We start from the raw sequence: 25255 nt of genomic DNA, 5'->3' as shown, positions 1-25255 counted from the left end.
GCTGAAGTTTTGTTTATGCATAAAGTTATTTACTATTGTTATTTATACCTGAATTAACTTTCTCTTTACCATAAACTTACTTTACAAATCTATTGTACAAAAATCCCCTTTGTCCACATCCATACTTCTTCGAAATGTTCCCACTCCATATCCCACTACATAACTCGTTAAGCAATTATCTTCATATTAACCTCAAGCCGCACTCACGCACCATTCATACTGCTAAAACACATTTATAACATTTTAACTACACAAAAAGACATAATAACACTTTATGAAAATACTAGAACAGTTTATGAAAAACATTTTATTACTTTAGTGCACTCTAGTGGGCACAATCGAAACTAAACCACAGTCCCCTGTCCAATACTGTCCTCTATCAGCTGATACATAAACGACGTGCGCGTCCAGTCTCACATCACCATCTGTCACTATCCAGCTCTGAGACACATCTCCCACTTCACCGCATCCAAGGCAGGATCGGTATACGGCGCTACGCCTCACTGTGGACTTCGGTTTATTGGAAGAATTTTAGGAAAGAGTGGCTTACCTGTAAAGGAGATCTCATATAGGACGCTAGTGTGACTTATTCTTGAGTAGTGCTCGAGTGTTGGGGATCCGTACCAGGTCAGATTGAAGTAAAACACCGAAACAATTCAGAGGCGGGCTGCTGGATTTGTTACCGGTAGGTTCGAACAACATGTAAGTGTTACGAAGGTCCTTCGGGAAATCAAATGGGAATCCCTGGCAGATAGGTGACGTTCTCTTCGAGAAACACTAATGAGGAAATTTAGAGAACCGGCATTTGAAGCTGACCGTCGTACGATTCCACTGCCGAAAACATACATCGCGCATAAGGATCACGAAGATAAATACGAGAAATTAGGGCTCAATATGACGCATAGAGACAGTCATTTTTTTCTCACTCTATTTGCGAGAGAAACAGGAAAGGGAATGACTAGTAGTGGTAGAGGGTACCCTCCGCCACGTGCTGTACCGTGGCTCCTGGAGTGTCGTTGTAGATGTTACTTTTCACTGTCACATTTTTATTTTCTTTCGAAAGAGTATGTATGTTTAATGTAGTTCTAGTCTGCATTCTTAAAATAACGTGTGCGTGCACCATCAGCACACTTGCATTATTTCGTACTTCCACACTACAACATATAGAGTGCACACACATGTATAAATACTGTATACAGAGTAACCAAGGGCGCTCGCACGATAGTTTGTAGGGAAGGGATCTTAGGCTTGGAGGTCATGTAACATTTTTAATATTTTGGAAGACGAATGACGGCTTGTAAGTAGCAATAAAAATAGTTCCAGTTCTGACCTTGTCAAAACCTTGCTTAATACTGCCTGAAAATCATTTTCTTGAAAGAAAAACACCTGACTGCAGTATATTTTTTCCATACCCTAAAGTCTAGGGGGCCGCCTCCCCCTCCCTCCTCCTCCTCCTCCTTTATTGTAACACTTTGACAAAAGAAGAAAACTAGTCTCTTTTTGGTGAGCAGACATTTACTGAAGTTACCAACTACGTGTGCTCATATTATTAATTTGCTAAGATTGCTTGTAATGGTGTCCGGATAGGTGTTTATGGGATAGCATGTAAACCTGATAATGTTTCAATGGTAGCTAGTAGAGGGTTACTACACTACTGGCCAATACATTTGCTACACCAAGAAGAAATGCAGATGATAAACGGGTATTCATTGGACAAATATACTAGAACTGCCATCTGATTATATTTTCGCCGGCCGGTGTGGCAGACCGATTCTAGACGCTTCAGTCCGGTCGCAGGCTCGAATCCTGCCTCGGGCATGGATGTGTGTGATGTCCTTAGGTTAGTTAGGTTTAACTAGTTCTAAGTTCTAGGGGACTGATGACCTCACATGTTAAGTCCCATAGTGCTCAGAGCCATTTGAACCATTTGATTATGTTGTTGTGGTGGTCTTCAGTCCTGAGACTGGTTTGATGCAGCTCTCCATGCTACTCTATTATGTGCAAGCTTCTTCATCTCCCAGTACCTACTGCAACCTACATCCTTCTGAATCTGCTTAGTGTATTCATCTCTTGGTCTCCCCCAACGATTTTTACCCTCCACGCTGCCCTCCAATACTAAATTGGTGATCCCTTGATGCCTCAGAATATGTCCTACCAACCATCCCTTCTTCTGGTCAAGTTGTGCCACAAACTCCTCTTCTCCCCAGTCCTATTCAGTACCTCCTCATTAGTTATGTGATCTACCCATCTAATCTTCAGCATTCTTCTGTAACACCACATTTCGAAAGCTTCTATTCTCTTCTTGTCTAAACTATTTACCGTCCATGTTTCACTTCCATACATAGCTACACTCCATACAAATACTCTCAGAAATGACTTCCTGACACTTAAATCTATATTCGAAGTTAACAAATTTCTCTTCTTCAGAAACGCTTTCCTTGCCATTGCCAGTCTACATTTTATATCCTCTCTACTTCGACCATCATCAGTTATTTTGCTCCCCAAATAGCAAAACTCCTTTACTAATTTAAGTGTCTCATTTCCTAATCTAATTCCCTCAGCATCACCCGACTTAATTCGACTACATTCCATTATCCTCGTTTTGCTTTTGTTGATGTTCATCTTATATCCTCCCTTCAAGACACCATCCATTCCGTTCAACTGCTCTTCCAAGTCCTTTGCTGTCTCCGACAGAATTACAATGTCATCGGCGAACCTCAAAGTTTTTATTTCTTCGCCATGGATTTTAATACCTACTCCGAATTTATCTTTTGTTTCCTTTACTGCTTGCTCAATATACAGATTGAATAACATCGGGGAGAGGCTACAACCCTGTCTTACTCCCTTCCCAACCACTGCTTCCCTTTCATGTCCCTCGACTCTTATAACTGCCATCTGGTTTCTGTACAAATTGTAAATAGCCTTTCGCTCCCTGTATTTTACCCCTGCCACCTTTAGAATTTGAAAGAGAGTATTCCAGTCAACATTGTCAAAAGCTTCCTCTAGGTCTACAAATGCTAGAAACACAGGTTTGCCTTTCCTTAATCTTTCTTCTAAGATAAGTCGTAAGCTCAGTATTGCCTCATGTGTTCCAGTATTTCTACGGAATCCAAACTGATCTTCCCCGACGTCGGTTTCTACTAGTTTTTCCATTCGTCTGTAAAGAATTCGTGTTAGTTTTTTGCAGCTGTGGCTTATTAAACCGATTTTTCGGTAATTCTCACATCTGTCAACACCTGCTTTCTTTGGGATTGGAATTATTATATTCTTCTTGAAGTCTGAGGGTATTTCGCCTGTTTCATACATCTTGCTCACCAGATGGTAGAGTTTTGTCAGGACTGGCTCTCCCAAGGCCGTCAGTAAATCCAACGGAATGTTGTCTACTCCGGGGGCCTTGTTTCGACTCAGGTCTTTCAGTGCTCTGTCAAACTCTTCACGCAGTATCGCATCTCCCATTTCATCTTCCTCTACATCCTCTTCCATTTCCATAATATTGTCCTCAAGTACATCGCCCTTGTATAGACCCTCTATATACTCCTTCCACCTTTCTGCTTTACCTTCTTTGCTTAGAACTGGGTTTCCATCTGAGCTCTTGATGTTCATGCAAGTGGTTCTCTTTTCTCCAAAGGTGTCTTCAATTTTCCTGTAGGCAGTATCTATCTTACCCCTAGTGAGATAAGCCTCTACATCCTTACATTTGTCCTCGAGCCATCCCTGCTTAGCCATTTTGCACTTCCTGTCGATCTCATTTTTGAGACGTTTGTATTCCTTTTTGTCTGCTTCATTTACTGCATTTTTATATTTTCTCCTTTCATCAATTAAATTCAATATTTCTTCTGTTACCCAAGGATTTCTACTAGCCCTCTTCTTTTTACCTACTTGATCCTCTGCTGCCTTCACTACTTCATCCCTCAAAGCTACCCATTCTTCTTCTACTGTATTTCTTTCCCCCATTCCTGTCAATTGTTCCCTGATGCTCTCCCTGAAACTCTGTAAAACCTCTGGTTCGTTCAGTTTATCCAGGTCCCATCTCCTTAAATTTCCACCTTTTTGCAGTTTCTTCAGTTTTAATCTACAGGTCATAACCAACAAATTGTGATCAGAGTCCACATCTGCCCCTGGAAATGTCTTACAATTTAAAACCTGGTTCCTAAATCTCTGTCTTACTATTATATAATCTATCTGATACCTTTTAGTACCTCCTGGGTTCTTCCATGTATACAACCTTCTATCATGATTCTTAAACCAAGTGTTAGCTATGATTAAGTTGTGCTCTGTGCAAAACTCTACCAGGCGGCTTTCTCTTTCATTTCTTAGCCCTAATCCATATTCACCCACTACGTTTCTTCTCTCCCTTTTCCTATCCTCGAATTCCAGTCACCCATGACTATTAAATTTTCGTCTCCCTTCACTATCTGAATAATTTCTTTTATTTCATCATACATTTCTTCAATTTCTTCGTCATCTGCAGAGCTAGTTGGCATATAAACTTGTACTACTGTAGTAGGTGTGGGCTTCGTATCTATCTTGGCCACAATAATGCGTTCACTATGCTGTTTGTAGTAGCTTACCCGCATTCCTATTTTCCTATTCATTATTAAACCTACTCCTGCATTACCCCTATTTGATTTTGTGTTTATAACCCTGTAGTCACCTGACCAGAAGTCTTGTTCCTCCTGCCACCGAACTTCACTAATTCCCACTATATCTAACTTTAACCTATCCATTTCCCTTTTCAAATTTTCTAACCTACCTGCCCGATTAAGGGATCTGACATTCCACGCTCCGATCCGTAGAACGTCAGTTTTCTTTCTCCTGATAACGACATCCTCTTGAGTAGTCCCCGCCCGGAGATCCGAATGGGGGACTATTTTACCTCCGGAATATTTTACCCAAGAGGACGCCATCATCATTTAATCACGCAGTAAAGCTGCATGCCCTCGGGAAAAATTACGGCCGTAGTTTCCCCTTGCTTTCAGCCGTTCGCAGTACCAGCACAGCAAGGCCGTTTTGGTTATTGTTACAAGGCCAGATCAGTCAATCATCCAGACTGTTGCCCTTGCAACTACTGAAAAGGCTGCTGCCCCTCTTCAGGAACCACATGTTTGTCTGGCCTCTCAACAGATACCCCTCCGTTGTGGTTGTACCTACGGTACGGCTATCTGTATCGCTGAGGCACGCAAGCCTCCCCACCAACGGCAAGGTCCATGGTTCATGGGGGGCATTTGATTATATTTTCACGCAATTTGGGCGCATAGATCCTGAGAAATCAGTACCCAGAACAACCACCTCTGGCCGTAATAACGGCCTTGATACGCCTGGGCATTGAGTCAAACAGAGCTTGGATGGCGTGTACAGGTACAGCTGCCCATGCAGATTCAACACGATACCACAGTTCACCAAGAGTAGTTACTGGCGTATTGTGACAAGCCAGTTGCTCGGCCACCATTTACCAGACGTTTTCAATTGGTGAGAGATCTGGAGAATGTGCTGACCAGGGCAGCAGTCGAACATTTTCTGTATCCAGAAAGGCCCGTACAGGATCTGCAACATCCGATAGTGCATTATCCTGCTGAAATGTAGGGTTTCGCAGGGATCGAATGAAGGTTAGAGCCACGGGTCGTAACATATCTGAAAAGTAACGTCCACTGTTCAAAGTGCGGTCAATGCGAACAAGAGGTGACCGAGACGTGTAACCAATGGCAACCCACACTACCACGCCAGGTGATACGCCAGTATAGCGATGACGAATACACGCTTCCGATGTGCGTTCTCCGCGATGACGCCAAACACGGATGCGACCATCCTGATGCTGTAAACAGAACCTGGATTCATCCGAAAAAATGACGTTTTGCCATTCGTGCACCCAGGTTCGTTGCTGAGTACACTATCGCCGGCGCTCCTGTCTGTGATGCAGCGTCAAGAGTAACCGCAGCCATGGTCTCCGAGCTGACAGTCCATGCTGCTGCAAACGTCGTCGAACTGTTCGTGCAGATGGTAGTTGTCTTGCAAACGTCCCCATCTGTTGACTCAGGGATCGAGACGTGGCTGTACGATCCGTTACAGCCATGCGGGTAAGATGCCTGTCATCTCGACTGCCAGTGATACGAGGCCGTTGGGATCCAGCACGGCGTTCCGTATTACCCACCTGAAACCACCGATTCCATGTTCTGCTAACAGTCACTGGATCTCGATCAACGCTAGCAGCAATGTCGCTATACGATAAACCGCAATCGCGATAGGCTACAATCCGACCTTTATCAAGGTCGGAAACGTAATGGTACGCATATCTCCTCCTTACACGAGGCATCACAACAACGTTTCACCAGGCAACGCCGGTCAACTGCTGTTTGTGTATGAGAAATCGGTTGGAAACTTTCCTCATTTCAGCACGTTGTAGGTATCGCCACCGGCGCCAGCCTTGTGCGAATGCTCTGAAAAGCTAATCATTTGTTTGTCACAGCCTCCTCTTCCTGCCGGTTAAATTTCGCGTCTGTAGCACGTCATCTTCGTGGTGTAGCAACCTCAATGGCCAGTAGTGTAGATGATTTATTATCTCAAACAATATTTGAAACATAGCATCAGAGATCTATCTCACTGTCGTTTAAATCTTTTTTTGTACTTATAATTTCAGTAGGCTTCCTTCATTACTTGTTACCAATTCCGTGTGTCCGTGTGATGTTTAGCTTTACTTGTTATTCAGGTTTTACAGAGATTTCATAGTTGTGCTTGGCGCAGCTGCTGAGCTGGTTGCAGCTCCTGCAGTTGTCTGCCATGAACAAGCGTGAGGGATAGGCCTAGCAGCCTTGGAGTGGTTCGTACTGCCGCAGTCGTACACGGAGTCATAACTGTTCGACATATGGCTGGGCCTTGGCTGCAGTGTCTTTTCTTTCTCCACCCAGTGACCATGGACACTGTACCTCTACTAGTCTTCGCCTAACCGGAGGCAGGCGCGAGCGGCGCAGATTGCAGTGGGCCTGCAGCCAATAGTGGGCTCGCAACAGCTGCAAGCGGTGTGCAGCCGCGGAGAGTACTGCCTGCTTCACTGCACACGACGCTCATACAGTGCAGGCTTTCATTGCCGGTATTTCCTGTATTGCTGATATTTGACATGCGGGCGTAAGTCATCAGTCTTCTGACTGATTTGATGCAGCCCACCACTAATTCCTCTCCTGTGCCAACCTCCTCATCTCAGAGTAGCGCTTTCAACCTACGTCCTCAATTATTTGCTAGATGTATTCCAGTCTCTGTACCACGGAAGTCATTCCCTGATGTCTTAACGGATGTCCTATCATCCTGTCCCTTCTCCTAGTCAGAGTTTTTCACATATTCCTTTCCTCTCCGATTCTGAGCAGAACCTCCTCAACATTCGTCTGTAGCACCAAATCTCAAATACTTCGATTGTCTTCTATTCCGGTTTTCCCAGTAATTCCCGTTTTGACAGCGCTAGTCTGCTTTTGATGTCCTCCTTGCTCCGTCCGTCAATGGTTATTTTGCTGCCTAGATAGCAGAACTTCTTAATTTCATCTACTTCGTGACTAACAGTCCTGATAAGTTTTTCGCTGTTCTCATTTCTGCTATTTCTCTTTACTTTTGTCTTTTTTAGAGTTACTTCCACTCCATATTCTGTACTCATTAGACTTTTCATTCCATTCAACAGAACATGCAACGTCATCAGCGAATCGTATCGCTCATATCCTTTCACCTTTAATTTTAATTCCACTCCTGAACCTTTCTTTTACTTCCGCCATTGCTTCTTTGATGTCAGATTGAACAGGATAAGTGAATCAATACAAACCTTACACCCTTTTTAATCCGAGCACTTCGTTCTTGGCCGTCCACTGTTATTATTCCCTCTTGGCTCTTGTTCATAGTGTCTCTCCGTATAGCTTACCCCTATTTTTCTCAGAATTCCGAACATCTTGTATTGTCGAACCCTTTTTCTAGGTCGACAGGTCCAATAAACGTGTCTAGATTTTTCTTTAGTCTTGCTTCCATTATCAACCGCAATGTCGGAATTACCTCTCTGGCGCGTTTACCTTCCCTAAAGTAAAACCTATCGTCATCTAACACATCCTCAATTTTCTTTTACATTCTTCTGTACATTATTCTTGTCAGCCACTTGGTGGTGAGCCGTTAAGCCGATTGTGCGATAATTCTCGCACTTAACAGCTCCTGAAATCTTCGGAATAGTGTGGATGATCCTTACCGAAAGTCAGATGGTATGTCGCCAGACTGATACATTCTACACACCAATGTGAATAGTCGTTTTGTTGCCAGTTCCCCCAATGATTTTAGAAATTCTGATGGAATTTTATCTTTCCCCTCTGCCTTATTTGATCTTACGTCTCCCAAAGCTCTTTTAAATTTTGGTTCCAATACTGGATCCTCTATTTCTTCTAAATCGATTCCTGTCTCTTCTTGTATAACGTCAGACAAACCTTTTTCCCTAATAAAGGTCATGAATATATCCTTTCCACCTATCCGCTCTCTCCTCTGCGTTTAACAATGCAATTCCCATTGCGCTCGTAATGCTACCGCTCTTCCTTTTAATTTCACCAAAGAGTTAATCGATTTTTGTATTTGTGAGTCAAAAAACGACAATCTTTTTTTTTCGATTTCTCCACATTGCTCATGTAGCCATTTTGTCTTAGCTTCGTTGCAAATTTATTTATTTCATTCCCACGTTATACGTGTCTCTGTATTCCCAAATTTTCATGAACATTTTTTTACTTCTTTTTTCATCGATTAACTAAAGCTTTTCTCCTCCTATCCACGGTATCGATATAATTATCGTCCTTGTACCGTATTTTTCTTTCCGTCATCTGCGATTTCTCTTTTCAGAGATGTTCATTCCTCTTCAACTTATCTGTTACTGAGCTACTCATTATCGAAATACCTACGACCTCAGTTAACTTGAAGCGTATCTCTTCATCCCTAAGCACTTCCGTATTCCGCCGGCCGGGGCGGCCGAGCGGTTCTAGGCGCTACAGTCTGGAACCGAAAATGGTTAAAATGGCTCTGAGCACTATGGGACTTAACATCTGAGGTCATTAGTCCCCTAGACCTTAGAACTACTGAAACCTAACTAACCTAAGGACATCACACACATCCTTGCCCGAGGCAGGATTCGAACCTGCGACCGTAGCGGTCGCACGGTTCCAGACTGAAGTGCCTAGAACCGCTCGGCCACACTTGCCGGCTAGTCTGGAATCGCGCGACCGCTGCGGTCGCAGATTAGAATCCTGCCTCGGGCATGGATGTGTGTGATGTCCTTAGGTTAGTTAGGTTTCAGTAGTTTTAAGTTCTAGGGGACTGATGACCTCAGAAGTTAAGTCCCATAGTGCTCGGAGCCACTTCCGTATTCCACTTCTGTGCATATTGATTCTGTATGACTAGTTTCTTAAACTTCACCCTACTCTTCATCACTACTGCATTGCAATCTGGGTGTATATGTGCCCCTGTTTACGCCTTAGAATTCAGCATCTGATTGCGGAACCTCTGTCTGCTCATGATGTAATCTAACTAAAATTTTCCAAGTAAACCTCTTTCTCTTGTGATTCTGCTTGAGAGAGAGAGAGTATTCGCTTTTACTAGCTGAAATTTATTATAGAACTCAATTAGTCTTATAATTAAAATCTTCTGGGTTACTAGGGTGCATTTATTTCCATTTAAAATAATCGGCGTTTCGACCCATCTGCTGGGATCTTCTTCAGGATTTTTCGATGTGCACTATTGCTAGAACACAGAATTAGTCTTTCTCGTCTCTCATTTCTTGTCCCAAGCCCATAGTTTCCTGTAACCATATCCTCTACTCCTTCCCTTACAACTGCATTCCAGTCCTCCATGTACTGGATTACCCTTTCAATATCCTCAAACACTTTCTCTATGTCTTCATCTTCAGATCGTAACGTCAGCATGTCTGCCAGAACTATCGTTTTCAATGGGTTTAACGAGTCGGAATGAGTTACGAACTCAAGCAAGCTCAGCAAGCCCAGCAATTTGTTCATACGTATCCACTGAATGCTCGCTTCGTGAAGTCATCATACTGCTGCCTAAAATCGTCGAGTTGCCGCAACGTATGCTATGGAGCTTTTAGTGTGGAAGAGTTGGCGCTGTTTTATATATGTTTTATACAGTGCTGGGACACACAACCTGTACAGTTCTAATCCTTCTTCTTTTCTGTTGAAATTGTTTTTGTGCTTCTGAACTTCAATGGCATCTTTGTATATCCTGGCGTATTAATAATAATACAGAAATTCAAAACACAAAAACAGTTTCAATAGAAAATTTCTGCACATCCTTGCATAGTAATCACTAGATAGAAATCTAAAACCACAAACAATTTAAACAGAACAGAAGAACGATTAAAGACAGACAAGTTGTGGGCCCTAGTGCTAAATAAAACTAACATTGCCAACTGTTCCACGTGGCACGCTCCATAGCATACTTCGGGGCGACTCCGCGAACTTAGGCAGCGATGGGGCCCATGGGTAATACGGGCCTCGCAACGAACTAGTGACGTCACACTAGTCGGCTTTGCGACATACATCACGAATGCTCTGATATGTCCAGGATCATGTGGGAAATCAATATGTCAATGAAATGGCAACCAGCAAAGTCCTTAACTCTGCCATATGTTATCAGGAGCTTGAATTTATTTAAATGTACAGATACGAAGTATTAAAGTAGTCTCAAATGGACACTCACTTCCTGCTGCAAACAGTGCATGTTACCTTGCTGTGACGTACGTGCTACGGCCTACCTTTCTTATGGTCCTCGGGCAGTGGTTTGTTAAGATCACGAACTGACCATTGTGTGGTTATATATAAACAGTTTGGCTTGCTGAGCTTGTCTGAGTTTGCAATAGATTTCTGATCCGTGAAAGATTCTGACGAAGGCTCCAGCGGTGGAAAACGAAACGTTAGGCAGAAAATTATGCCTTGGATCATGGCCTCATTGCCATAAGTCAAATATCGACAATATCGCACTCGACACTGCCTGCTTCAGTGAAACTACTACTTCTTTGACTTTTCCCACAATAGGTTAGTCGATTTGTCTTTTCAGTAGTTTCGGTTACTCCTAGAATGCTGATAATCCCCTATGATCCATCCCTCGATCAATACACTCCATGAAAGCTGTTAATCGCCTATGATCCATCCTTCGATCAAATAGAGGATGACTACGTTATGATGTTTCAAACTTTCAGGGATATTGGAGAAGGCTAAATGTATCAATTTCAGGAAAAGTAAATTGGTCCGGAAACGACCGAGTCGGAAGTTTAAGTGAAAGTCGTTCTGATAATCTGTCAATGAAACGTGTACCAGTACTGTCATCACTAAGGCTATAAAGTAGACTATCCCGACGAGCACTTAGAGATGTTGGGATGGTTACTCAACTAATCGAATGCAGATGATGTACTGTATACTGACAAGAACAGTCCTTGTGTACAATGTCTGTGCTGTAGTAGACTGCAACCTGTGTTTACGTAGATCAGCCTGACCAAATGTAGCTGCACCCAGTGACGGAACTTGCAGCCATTATTTTCATCAATGGGCAAACAAATGAAAGCAGCAGAGAAGGGAAACTTTTGTACAATACCATTTATCCGCAAAAGGAGATATTCAGCTCACGCCATTTTTCTATGACTGTTTCAACGATTAAGTGAAACACAGCTGTTGTGATCACAGTACAACGACGGATGAGAACGACGAACTACACGGACTCCAGACTCAGAAGATGCAGTGCTTACTCGAGTGGATGTGGCGCTTGCAATCAATATTCGTCACGTTGTGGGTGAAATAAATGTTTCGCAGGGTATTGTGTGGCGAGTATTACGGGGAATGCACGTACACCACTGCCATCCACAGAAACTGCATTATATGGCTCCTGCTGACTTCAGTCCTCGTATCGTGTTAATCCAGTGGTACTTGCACCGCCTTACACGATCCTCACTTTCCTGCGTATGTACGGATGAAGCCTGAAACGAAATGCTAAATACTTGTGCTATTCGTGTTTGGGATGATCAGAATCCCCACGCTACAGTTGTGAAGAGCCATCAGAACAGATTTTAAGTCAGAGTTTGGGTGGGCGTAGTCTATGATTATGTACCAGGTTATCTATTATGCTACAGCTGTGAGGAACCGTCAACACAGTTTTTAAGTCAGTGTTTTGGCAGGTGTAGTCAGTAACTATGTACTGGGGTAGTCTCTTCTTCCTACCCATTTAAATGCACCAGTGTACAAAGTGTTTATCGGAGACATATTACTAAGGTTCCCAGAACATTTCTCACTTGTTATTTGTCAGTGGATGTGGTTCCACCATAATGGAGACACACCTCGCTTTGGACTGAGAGTTACTGAAAACCTGTACCAGACATTCCCTGTACACTGGATACGCAGAGGAAGTTCTCTTTCGTGGTCAGGACGTACTCCTGAACTCACCCCGCTTCATTTCTTCTTGTGGGGTCACGTGAAAAGTCTTGTGCTGGAGACGCCTGTCAAGAGTATAGAGGATCTCCTGAAAAGAATTCACGCTGTAAAATGGAAACTTTCACTGCCAGAAATGTAACAGTTAATAAAATATTCCGGGCTATTATGCTGTGGTTGAATGGGTTTCACATTTAAACCCAACGTTTCGTCCCTGTCTGCGGAGGACATTTTCAAGGGGGATCGTAGGTTCTTTGAGTCTCCGTTTCATACCTTGGCTCTCTTCTCCCTGCAGAAAAATTCCGTTTACGCTTACTTCAGTGGCGTGAAGTCACATGCATTGAACACCAGAGGGCTATTGGCTGTTGTCGGCTGACGTCGTCCGCTGTTGCTATCACCCCATGGTGGAAGACTGGTACACATCTTATTCAGCACAGAAATAAAGATGTGATTCAATTTCTCGCCATCTTCCCTTCTATTGAAATTCCTGGGGACTATTACACCACCCTGTATTACCTTTTATGGTATCCACTTGTGGCTGCCAGTACTTGAATTTTATCGAAATGGATGGTTATTGTCTCCTGACAGCAAAGTATGTTCCGCAACAGCTGATCTGATAGTCTCCCACTTTCTGCAATTGCCCTTATGCTCTTTTATTTATTTTTAAACCTTTCTTTCTATAGTCCCCATTTATACCTCCTCCCCACAACTACACGGAATCTTATAAACTCCTACTTTTTCCAGCGGTTGTCGAACATCCTTGACCAGTTTTAGGTGATCTTATGTCTTCCAAGTGAGTTTGTAGATTACTGCGATGTTCTGTTTTTTTTTTCAAGGTTTTTTCTATGCCGTCAGAAACTCCCTTAATGAATGATTTCGATTTCATACGCGCTTGTGCATCACTATGGTTTCTGCGTGGTGGTCATAACGCTCGTTTCAGTTCAACGGACAAATAACGATTCTTGAGCAGTGTTCAAGGAGCATGTGAGGTGTTTTAATTCTGCGTCAAGGAGCTCTGGTTCGCAGATGTTCCTTGCTCTATCCGTCAACGTTTTCAAGATGGCTCGCATTAGTTGTGGGTGGTTGCTCGAATCCCAGTGTAGGTAGTGGTCTATGTGAGTGAGTTCTCGATAAACAGTGTGACCTAAGCTACCATCCTCTTTCTTGAAAACTAGCACATCAAGAAAATTAAATCATCTGCCTGCAGACTTCCAAAAATCAAGCTACTACACGATTCATTTACTCTTGTCTTTCCAGTCAGCTTACCCAGATGCGCTATCTTAGGCGCTGGAGCGTCCCTGAAGTCTGCGCCATACCAAGTAGTTCCGTGAGCTCTGCCCGCTTTCCTCATTACTCAGTCAAAACTTGTTGTAGCTCAATCATTATAGTAAGCTCCCTCGATAAGTGAAAATCCGTCTTACCCTTTAAGTGGTATTCCACTGACATCGAAATGACATGGCAGAATCAAACTACATTTCTGCGGGATTTCCGTTTTCATCGTTATGTGTAACGATTTTCCCACTCTTGGAACCTTGTACGTTCCCACACGAATGTCATTTACCATCACGAACATCCATGTCCCCTGGACCTACACTCTTCTAGGAGCGATGGTATGGTGTCAGCAGGGCGGTGTACCTGCTGACGTCTCTGGCGCTAGTGCTGAGCGTGGGCTTGCTGAGCGTCAACCCTTTCCTGACGGTGTCCGTGCAGGGTGTGGCGCAGCTGCCGGCCTTCATCGCGGTCCACTACTGCGCCTCCAGGTTCGGCCGGCGCTGGTCCGCTGCCGCCTGTCCACTGCTGGCCGCAGTCGCAGGGGCTGTTCTCGTGCTGATGGTGACCAGTAAGTGCTGGCCCTGACTCTGCTAGCTGTTACCATTCGTGAATAATAATCACTGGCACAAAATACAAAATAAAGAACTATTCACCCACCCCCTCCCCTCTCTGCAGTCACACGTCATGCCAGTATATCTCTAACGTTGACACAGGCCACAATTTTGATGGGAAAAGGGTGTACAAGTTTCATCAGGTATACCACACCTAGCTGAATCCACTCATGGTGATTAGATACCGTAGAGCAGGACTAGACAAGAATTCAGCTCTTGAAACAGTGCCACAGCTTTCAGCGTCGCTGCACACTTCCCCTACCTCCACGCCAGGCTGTCTGAACGCAACGAGGGCAAAAAGGGGAAACAGCCAATGTGACGCATTTCAAATTCCTCAATAGCACAGAAAATAAACAAAACAAAATTTCAGTATTATATAATTATTTTTGGAACACTGAAGACATAGTATAGTTTTTATCTGGCCCAGAGAGTCGGCATATGGACAGATTCAGAAAATTTCATAGATTTACACACTCAGGCTTTCACATAAGCGTGACTTATTTAGTTTCATATTCGAAAAAAATGTCTTTCACAAAGGTATGTCAATCGAAATATTGTATGTACTTTTGAATCGTCATTACACAGATGCAGAAAATGTGCTTGAGGTATACAATGTAGAAGCCCTGGGCAGTTTGAACGTAAAAGGATTTGTCATTAAATCTGAATTACGGGTTAATCTGTTACATCTGCACATGCACAGGGGCGATTTCAGCTGAAACGAAAACGGTCTCGATAACCCACTCAAAAAGGATGTAAAACTGTCAGTGGCCTCAAAACATTTAGGAAACTGTCCTTGTAATTCTTTCAAGTCTACAACCTCGCAATTGTCCAGTGGCAGTGAATTTATGGAACTAGGCTGTGTTTCTAAGAATTTATCCTCTCTATAACGCGATTTTCTTTTTAAATCCATTCCCATCAAAACATAAAGTAGTTGTTTCTCACCTTGCAATGTCTTACTGTGGGCAGTGTGTAGTCAAGTCCATTTAAAACGTTAAATCTGCAATCCATTCCACACGTTTTAATTTTTGTTCCTGCATTCCTTTTAGCTCAGTAAGTTCAACCGTAGCAAGTTTTAAATCGAAAAATCGCTCGTGGTATGCCTCTTGACGTAACCAATGTACCTTCCATATATATGTATAATCTCTCTACTCTTCGTTCAATTCCTTCGAGAGCTGCTGCAATTGGCAGTGGAATAATGCGTGCAAATTCAGAAAATTTACTATTCATATCACTAATTTCTTCACGTGTTGCATACCTGAAAATTTAACCCAAAGTTCTTCTTAACGTACAGAACAATGAATCCCGTTTGTCGATCGTTGTAAGTTTTTGCTTTTTCACTGCCAAGTAAATTTTAAATTCTTTCCGCATGCTACTGTAATATCGTTTATAGCAATTTTGCAATACCCGTCCCTTATACGATTGCATAAGATAAGGATTATCATCGCTCTGTTTTCTCATTTTTAAAGGATTACCAGATCCAGAATGAGATTTTCACTCTGCAGCGGAGTGTGCGCTGATATGAAACTTCCTGGCAGATTAAAACTGTGTGCCCGACCGAGACTCGAACTCGGGACCTTTGCCTTTCGCGGGCAAGTGCTCTACCACCTGAGTTACCGAAGCACGACTCACGCCCGGTACTCACAGCTTTACTTCTGCCTGTAACTCGTCTCCTACCTTCCAAACTTTACAGAAGCTCTCCAGGAAGTTTGATTACCAGATCGCTAGACTGCCTCTTTTTGTGCAAACAGCGACTGGAACTTCGAATGTCCTTGAGACCACGAAGAAATAGCGAAGGGTAAACAGTGCAGACACATCGATTCTGCAGAACTGAAACGACTTATGCTGCCAGAAAAATGCCACACCTCAATACTAAACGAAATGTAGTGCTGTATCGAGTACTTCAGGGAAGGAAGGAGCAATGCCATCAGAGGGCGAGTCTTGCCCTGCACACCTGCCCCGCGTGAGTTTTGGCACGCCCTGGCCGGCCTTGCTGTAGAGCTATAGGATTACGGGAGTGTTGTTTCCTACGTTACAGCCGCTGTTCCCTATACTTGCGGGCATCTTCTGAAGGATTACGATTGGTGATTTAACAGGCCAGTCAAAGTGCGATACGAGGCGAGGACTCTGTGAATACAGCTTTTGTCGTCTGGACACGAGGGTCTACAGCACACTCATTTTAAAGACGAAGGTGAGAGCTGAACACTTGTGTGTCGTATATCAGTTCATCGCGATAGAAGTCTTCCCTCTACCGTATTTTTGTGACCTAGCAACGAATGCCACTGCGTCGCAATAGAGCGCGCAGCCTGCTTTTAGAGCGCTACCAGTGCGAGTCCACTCTCAGTGTGTTACTCCTCGAGTGCCTGTGAGTCTTCATGCCACAGCTCACCAGTGTAGACGGGCACACACCAAGGCACTGCGCTGCGCCATAATGTTCACACTAACCCATTGGGGGAGAGCCACTCGGTGTTCTACATTTGAAGAGACATGCTGTAGTCCGAAGTCTCTGACTACTGTCAGACCGAGAACAGCTGCGCCTAAGGAATTACCTCTTCGAATGTAGTCCTCTGTACCGCCATAGGATCACCAAAGACAATTAATTTTGATACAAGACTATCAAAACACTCGCTTTCGGCTGTTCAATGTTCCACAGCTAGTGAATGGAGTGCTTGCGTAAGACGAACTGAAACTAAATTTATTTAAGTTGGCAAGCTTATTTGGCATCTTCAGTGTCATGGCAGTGTGGTCTAACTCTGGCTGTGTTTCCATGATAAATTCCAAGGCTGCAAATCACTGCCATTGAGTACGACATACATAAATCCGCCCTATAATATGTGTTATTACGAGGGTTGTCCAGAAAGTAAGTTCCGATCGGTCGCGAAATGGAAACCACTGGGAAAATCCGGTAAAGCATTGCACAGATGTATTGGGCAGTGTCTCTCGTATGCCTCGTGTCGCGTCACTTTTTTCAGTTTTGAGTGAACAGTGAGCACGTGAAGATGCGTAAGAATAGCGTCTCCCGCCAAGTATGAGGGCCTGGTTGGAGCCTTCGCCTGAGTAATGCAGCCGACATAACATAACTGTCGAGCAGTTCCTTCTTCATGCTAATTTTCGGCCGCACACTGCAGGGGCAACGAAGATGCTCCTGCAGCTTTTCCGATGAGAAGTGTTAGATCACCCACAATACGGCCCGTAATTGGCTCCCCTGAGTCTCATCTCTGCTCTCAAGAACCGCTGGCTATGTAGACAAAATTTTTCCACAGGCAACGAGCTGCAGATCAGTGCAGATAACTGGCCGAAAGCACAGGCAGCTGCTTTCTGTGACGAGGATATTGGAAAGTTGAAACAACACTACGACAAAACTCGAAGTTGGAGCGGCGACTATGTAGAGAAGTAGGTGCAAGGTGTACCTAACTGTTGCAAATAAAACGTTTCTGGTTTTCACTGTGGTTTCCATTTCGCGACCAATCGGAACTTACTTTCTGGACAACCCTCTTATTTCGTCCTGGAATTCACTGTTGTCTGTATTGTGGGCTTAAACGTTATTTATTGTCGATTTTTTACATGTAATTATAGAGATATCTGAAATTTCTTGTCTGAAATTTCTTGTCTGAAATTTCTTGTCTGAAATTTCTTGTCTGAAATTTCTTGTCTGAAATTTCTTGTATTTTTATGTTCTATATGCACTCTGAAGTTCTTTATTTTCAAATTTTTATTATTGTGTATCCATCATTCATGTCTATGTTTAATGAAACTGCCTTGAATGAATATAATTACGGCTTAAGGCTAGTTTATTGGGTGAAACTGTCAAGTTTACCAGGCAGGGTATGTATCCAGTCTTGGCGTGAGAGGTCAGTTGCCGATTGCCATTTGCGTGAGCTAACACAAGTTGTTATAAATTATTTAAGTGCCAATCTGACCCGTGTAGTTCTTGTTGAGCCTTACGGCAATAACTTGTGGAGTTTTTCCTCTTTTGGTTCTGTACAGGCTTTAAAAAAGGACTACGTGGTGATTCAAACAGAAAAAACAGATTTCAGTTGTTTGTTGTTATTGTTGTGGTCTTCATTCCAGAGACTGGTTTGATGCAGCTCTCCATGCTACCCTATCCTGTGCAAGCCTCTTTATCTCCCAGTACCTACTGCAACCTACAAACTTCTGAATCTGTTTAGTGTATTCATCTCTTGGTCTTCCTCTACGATTTTTACCTTCCACGCTGTCCTCAATTACTGAATTGGTGATCCCTTGATGTCTCAGATTATACCCTACCAACCGATCCCTTCTTCTAGTCAAGTTGTGCCACAAATTTCTCTTCTCTCCAATTCTATTCAATACCTCCTCATTAGTTATGTGATCCACCCACCTAATCTTCAGCATTCTTCTGTAGCAACACATTTCGAACGCTTCTATTCTCTTCTTGTCTAAACTATTTATTGTCCACGTTTCACTTCCATGCATGGCTACACTGCGTACAAATACTTTCAGAAACGACTTCCTGAGACTTAAATCTATATTCGATGTTAACAAATTTCTCTTCTTCAGAAAAGCTTTCCTTGCCGTTACCAGTCTACATTTTATATCCTCTCTACTTCGACCATCATCAGTTATTTTTCTCCCCAAATAGAAAAGCTCATTTACTACTTTAAGCGTGTCATTTCCTAATCTAATTCCCGCAGCATCACCCGATTTAATTCGACATTATTCCATTATCCTCGTTTTGCTTTTGTTGATGTTCATCTTATACCCTCCTTTTAAGACACTGTCCATTCCGTTCAGCTGCTCTTCCAGGTCCTTTGCTGTCTCTGACAGAATTACAATGTCATCGCTGAACCTCAAAGTTTTTATTACTTCTCCATGGATTTTAATTCCTACTCCGAATGTTTCTTTTGTTTCCTTTACTGCTTGCTCAGTATACAGATTGAATAACATCGGGGATAGGCTGATAGGCTGCAACCCCGTCTCACTCCCTTCCCAACCACTGCTTCCCTTTCATGCCCCACGACTCTTATAACTGCCATCTGGTTTCTGTACAAACTGTAAATAGCCTTCGGCTCCCTGTATTTTACCCCTGCCACCTTCAGAATCTGAAAGAAAGTATTCCAGTCAACATTGTCAAAAGCCTTCTCTAAGTCTACAAATGCTAGAAACGTAGGTTTGCCTTTCCTTAATCTATTTTCTAAGATAAGTCGTAGGTTCAGTATTGACTAACGTGTTCCAACATTTCTACGGAATCCAAATTGATCTTCCTCGAGGTCGGCTTGTACCAGTTTTTCCATTCGTCTGTAAAGAATTCTTGTTAGTATTTTGCAGCCGTGGCTTATTAAACTGATAGTTGAGTATTTTTTTTTTATTACAGACAAACTATGGAAGATAGAAACAACATATCGCGCGTGTCACTGGACAGAGGTAGGTTCAAAATTTTATGTTCTTACAGACACTACGTTATACAATCAATATGAGCACCATGTGTTTCTCGAGAAACATCGAAACGGTAGTCCATATCTTTCCACATACGAATACACAGGTCCCTCTTTACGATCTTGCAGCATGTTGCAGATGAAAAATAGGTCCGCAACTCGTTTCACAACTGAAATAACTTGTAGCCCTGTCATATGTTGGACTGAAAAATATCTTTTCTTATTTTTTGATGTTGACTAGTTTCAGACACTTCTGTCCATTTCCAAATAATCCGTATCGCAAGTGTGATACCACAGGCCATAGCCTATGTACAAAACCTGCTCCTGTAGTGGAGATCAAAGCGGCACAAAGGCCGGCTCAACAACAGTAAAAAGATCACGTAGGACCGATATTACTGATCTAATGTCCGTGCTATTTCATCTGTTTACAGTTGTTGAGTCGCTTTGATCATCACTGCTAGGGCAGTTTTTGTACATAGTCTGTCGGCTGTGTTGTGACACGGTACGGATGGTTTGAAAATTCTTTTATCATGGTGGCCTATTTGTCTGAAAAGATGAGTCATTCGGAAAAAGAGCGCACTGCTATATCCTGGAGAACAAAAATATAGAATTCGTATCCTCTGCTACAGTCGCCGGGACGTAATTGCTACAGTAACTACAACTTATAAGGCTTCATATGCAGTTGTCGTTTCAGGACACGCCACGCTGTTGTTTGATGAAGATGAAGTTCGTGGACTGCACGTCTTGTGAACTCATCTCGGATACGCTCGACTTTATTATCTGACGTGCGTGGACGACTAATGTCTTCCTCTTGCATGTGCAACCAACTTCCAAGAATATTGTATGCCAATCATAAATCTGCTTGTGCAGATGTGGCTTCTTGCTGAATCGCCAGCGGAATGCACATTTTACTTGAACAATGGATTGACTTTTTCGCAGATTTCAACGCAAAAATGATCTCTCTTGTGGTGTGGTCGCAATTTTGCTGCGCACAAACCGCAACGCAGCTGTGTCAGAACTTTGAAACTCCCTCTATCCAGTGACATGCGCAATGTGTTCCTATCTATAACAAACAATTGAAATCAGTTCTTTCTTATCGAATCACCCGGTACTGTTTCTTTGGAATAAATACTTTCATGGCGCGATGAATTCCACTCCCACCTCCATGGTAGCAGATTGTGGTACACTGAGCGTTACCAGAAAAATTGTTGATAAGTTGGATTTTGTTTTAATAAAATGAGATTCATATTTTTCGATAGTACATGCAGTGTCTGTTGCTAAGGCCGGCTGACGTCAGGAGAGAATACATTGGCTTGTGACATTCTTGTCAACCACCCAGTGCAACAATGAAATCTGTTTTAATTTCCTGAGGGCAAAACCCGCATAAAATGCAACAATGACATTGGTTTGTAATGGTACTAAGGCCAAGAGCCTCATAAAACCTACTGTGGAATCGCATTATAACTGTCATGAGACATGTTCAATATGCTGTCCACTGTTTTCCGCCATAAGTTGAAATCTAGAAATAGCATGTTTCACAACACAACAGAGTTTATCAGAGATCGCGTTCAGAATGCGTTGCGCTAATGGTTATATATCAGCTACATTTTTTCTCGGATTTTATTGTGTAATCTGGCGGTGTGTAACGTAACTACTTCGATACGTGAGAAACAGCGTGCTGTAAACGAGTTTATAACAGCAGAAATAATTCGTTCTCACCCTGAGCACCATCGCCTTCAACATGAGAGTGCCAGACCACGCACAAGCGCAGCACCAGTCCGACTCCTTGGGTTCGAAGTCATTGATCATCCTCTATACAGTCCTGACTTGGCCCATCTTATTTCCAAAACTTAAAAAACACATTCGAGGACTTCACTTTGATAGTGATGAAGCGTGCAAGTAGAGGTGAGGGCGTATCTCCGTCAAAAAAGTGAAACATCCTACGCTGACGGTTAAAAATTATATCTCTCGTTGGGAAGAATGTATTCTTCGCCAGGGTGGCTATGTTGAGGAACAAGTGTGTAGATGTAAAGGATAAAGATGTAGAACATATATGTAGAATGTTAGTGAAGTTTGGTTTACTTCAAAAACTTCAGAGTTTTCACAAGAATTCGGAAGCGTTACTCTTCGGCCATGCCTTGGTTCGTCATAATATGCAAGATTTCGATATGTGTCATTCTTGACGTTTCCCACATAGTGGGTATTCCATGAGGTTTCGGGCTCGCACAAGGATGACGTGAACACACATTGTCACAATCGTACATCCTTCATCTATTCAGACATTTTGAGGTGGGCTTTATACAACATACTTAAAATCCTTTAGCTGAATGATGTCCCTTTGCATTACGCATTGACATTGAAACAGTATCTTGACACAGAGATTCTAGAATATTCAGTTGGAGGCCTTAAGTCAGAGGAAATCTAAGAGTGCTGTCTTTTATGAGACAACCTGGAGGCTAAAGTCTACTATGTTGAAATGGCTAAGATCATCTTATTAATCAACTTTATAATTCCTGGTATCGTATTAGACCGACTGAAATCCTATAATATTACGTGATAGGAAGTCACAGTATATCAGTAGTAAAACCGTTGAAAAAATACACCATGTTTATTACTCAATGGTGATAGCAAATTTATTAGATATAACGAGCTAATCTCAGCTTATAAATCTCAGGTCAATCTTTCATGAGCTGAATTTCGGCCTTTATGAACTTGATTGTAAATAAGTCTGCGTGAAAGTGACTGTCCTTTCTGGACAAATGATATAGGATGGTTCAAATGGCTCTGAGCACTATGCGACTTAACTTCTGAGGTCATCAGTCGCCTAGAACTTAGAACTAATTAAACCTAACTAACCTAAGGACATCATACACATCCATGCCAGAGGCAGGATTCAAACCTGCGACCGTAGCGGTCGCCCGGTTCCAGACTGTAGCGCCTAGAACCGCACGGCCACTTCGGCCGGCAAATGATATAGGACTGTGGGCTTTTGTGACACGTAAGAGGGGGTGGATCGTGCTACTGTTTCTAAGAGTTTATTCTTTTGTTGTAAGACAAATGCAATAGCTAGAATTTAATATCATATTCGTCACATCTCCCAAAGTCGCAGCTCTCTGTAATGTTACAGAAAAACGCCAATGGTTATGTAACAGCTGCGCCGTTTACCCTGGTACTCGCATGAGTAGATGAGAATTCTGAACAATAAGGCTTAGATTTCCCTTTATTTCACTGCCACTTTAGATGAATATCAGGCTGGATGTTTCGAAAATGGAGTGACAGTTCTGTCCTCCATGCATTTATATTCCGAATTTGTAGACAGAACTCGTCGTCTCTGGGTCGTTAATCTTTATTATTCTTTCTGTGACTGCGTGTTTCGCAGTGTAAGGTGGCGTGGTCTCCTGACCTTCATTTGTTAATATTCCGTCCTCACAATCGTATTATACACATCAAGATGCTCCATTCGAACCCAAACTCGATAAGGTAGAGTCAATTTTGTATGAATTCATGTAAGCGATATGCAAATCTAATAAGTAAATCGCAAGTGCGCACTGAGTTTGAAAAAATCGAGGCTGGCGTACACAACATGATGGCCACAGGAATGTTTGTTCCACTGGGAGGCCCGGCCCTTCAGAGGGGTTTGTTGGCGCACGCCTGCTTTGGCAGGAACGACCCCCCAGAGAGAGGACAGCTTTTGCCGGAGCGAAGGGATAACGACCCCCGTGTTCGACTTAAAAGAAAATTCCGCTGCATTATGTGGGAGCGCCCAGAAGACGCATTTTTTGACGGACTGACTGTGCAGTTACGGAGTTCTCACAGGAGGACAGTATATGCCTAACGAAGATGCTACATATCTCCACATTGGTCGACTTAAAACGAAACGTCATTCTACTGTTCAAAAGAGCAACGCTGATTGGCGGAATATTTCCGATGCAAAGTGCCAGAGGAGTGAGGGAAGACCACAAATGATATACCCTTGCAACTTTTCCAGAAAAGGGGCTGTTCCGTTGTCGCTCTTGGAGCGGGAACATGTAATGAGAACGAGTGCGCTCGTGCCTGTATGCAAAGAGCGAGCAACAAAGTCTCTCCTCAGTACTTCACTGGGAGAGCACCTCTGTCATTAGCGAATTGGAGTGATACTCTATATTGAGTCGCTCATGACTAAGCGTTGTTCACTGTGTTGGCCGCCACATTTATTGTGCAGTGTGAAGACGGACAGAGCACTAGTTAAACCCCTGCGAGCAAGTACTGAGTGGCATCGCGGTGGACTGGTTATCTGACCAGTGTACCAAGCCAATAGTTAGCCTAGGGACAGATAGGAGTCCTTGACTTAATCAAGTATAGGAAGAGTTTGATTGATGAAGGTCAATCCAGATAGAAAGAGACAGTTGTGTTATTTGTCAGCAGCGAGCAATGCAGGCAGCCGTTGTCGCAGCTCCAGGTATTGTGCGCTACAGTGTGTGCGAGCCCCATCTGTCCTCCACAACAGTACACTCTATTAGCTTTCTCATGCAACAGCCTTGACCGTACCTAGAAAAGTTATTCAAGTTGTGTAAGTACGGCTCTCAGCCATTCTGCTGAGTAAATAACATTCTTAAGGAAAAGGGAGAAAACACCCTTCCATACTTTGTAAATTAATAGCATTCCTATCCATAAGAGGCAATCCACTGTTCCGAAAAGAACCCAGAAATTTATTAATTTATAAGAAAAAGTTTCACTTGATTTCTCAGAATTTTTTTGCAATAAATAATATTTTTCGTTCGTTTAATGTTTTTCTTACACTAACTAGCAATACTCCAGTACCCAAGTAATCCACTAGTTACGTAAGAATATAGAATATTTTTGTGTCTTTTCCTTACAGCGGACGACTCCAGAAGATACTTGCTGCTGAATGTTTTTCAAGCAGTTCTTGTTGGTACATTAGGAGCGTCTGTCTGACTTCTGTAGTAGTGTGAGGTGGAAATTATTTCTTGCGGGAGCCAAAGGGTACTTGTTGGATCAATCCACTGCGCAACTTGACAAAATAAAACCCACACACTCACAGCAGGTATAAAGAAGTTTTCAAAATTATTCCTTATTTCGGCAGCGGTACGTTCACCATTTAGGACAGTGTTCTTAGTACTGTAGCGTAACGAAGGAAGGAACTTCCATGTTTAGTTTCCCATTGATGACCGGGTCAAATATAGTTAGGGCACAACCTCTGACTGAGGAAGTACTAGGAGGGGTACTTGCTGTGCAAGTTTCAAATGAACCATTCCGGCCCTCACTCAAGTGATTTTAGGATTTTTAGGGACCAAAGGAATACCCTGATCAGGATGGTCGAACGGGGAGTTGACTTCTGTCCTCCAGAAGGCATGCTCAGGTTATGAGCTCTGCTACATGTCTCCCGGTGTGTAACATGGTGCATGAGTAGCAAGGTAGCCAGTACAACAGTTCACAAATGTAAGATAAATCCTGTTTCTGTGAGACATCCTACAGTATGCTATGTCTGTTATCCGTGATACAATGGTATATCACTAAACAATGCAATGCTGAG

At 43.0% G+C, this 25255-nt stretch overlaps 1 protein-coding gene across 1 annotated transcript in view; it reads left to right on the top strand.

Annotated features, from left to right (window-relative positions):
- Positions 1-25255, top strand: part of LOC124788912 (solute carrier family 22 member 3-like) — a 76748-nt gene that overhangs the window by 31509 nt on the left and 19984 nt on the right. Inside the window, exon 3 of the mRNA XM_047256194.1 lies at positions 14054-14268. Coding sequence (XP_047112150.1) covers positions 14054-14268 — 215 coding nt within the window. The remainder of the gene's footprint in view (positions 1-14053; positions 14269-25255) is intronic.

Source organism: Schistocerca piceifrons, chromosome 3, assembly GCF_021461385.2.
Source record: "Schistocerca piceifrons isolate TAMUIC-IGC-003096 chromosome 3, iqSchPice1.1, whole genome shotgun sequence".
Classification (NCBI taxonomy): Eukaryota; Metazoa; Arthropoda; class Insecta; order Orthoptera; family Acrididae; genus Schistocerca; species Schistocerca piceifrons.
This window is presented reverse-complemented; position numbering and strand designations above follow the sequence as displayed.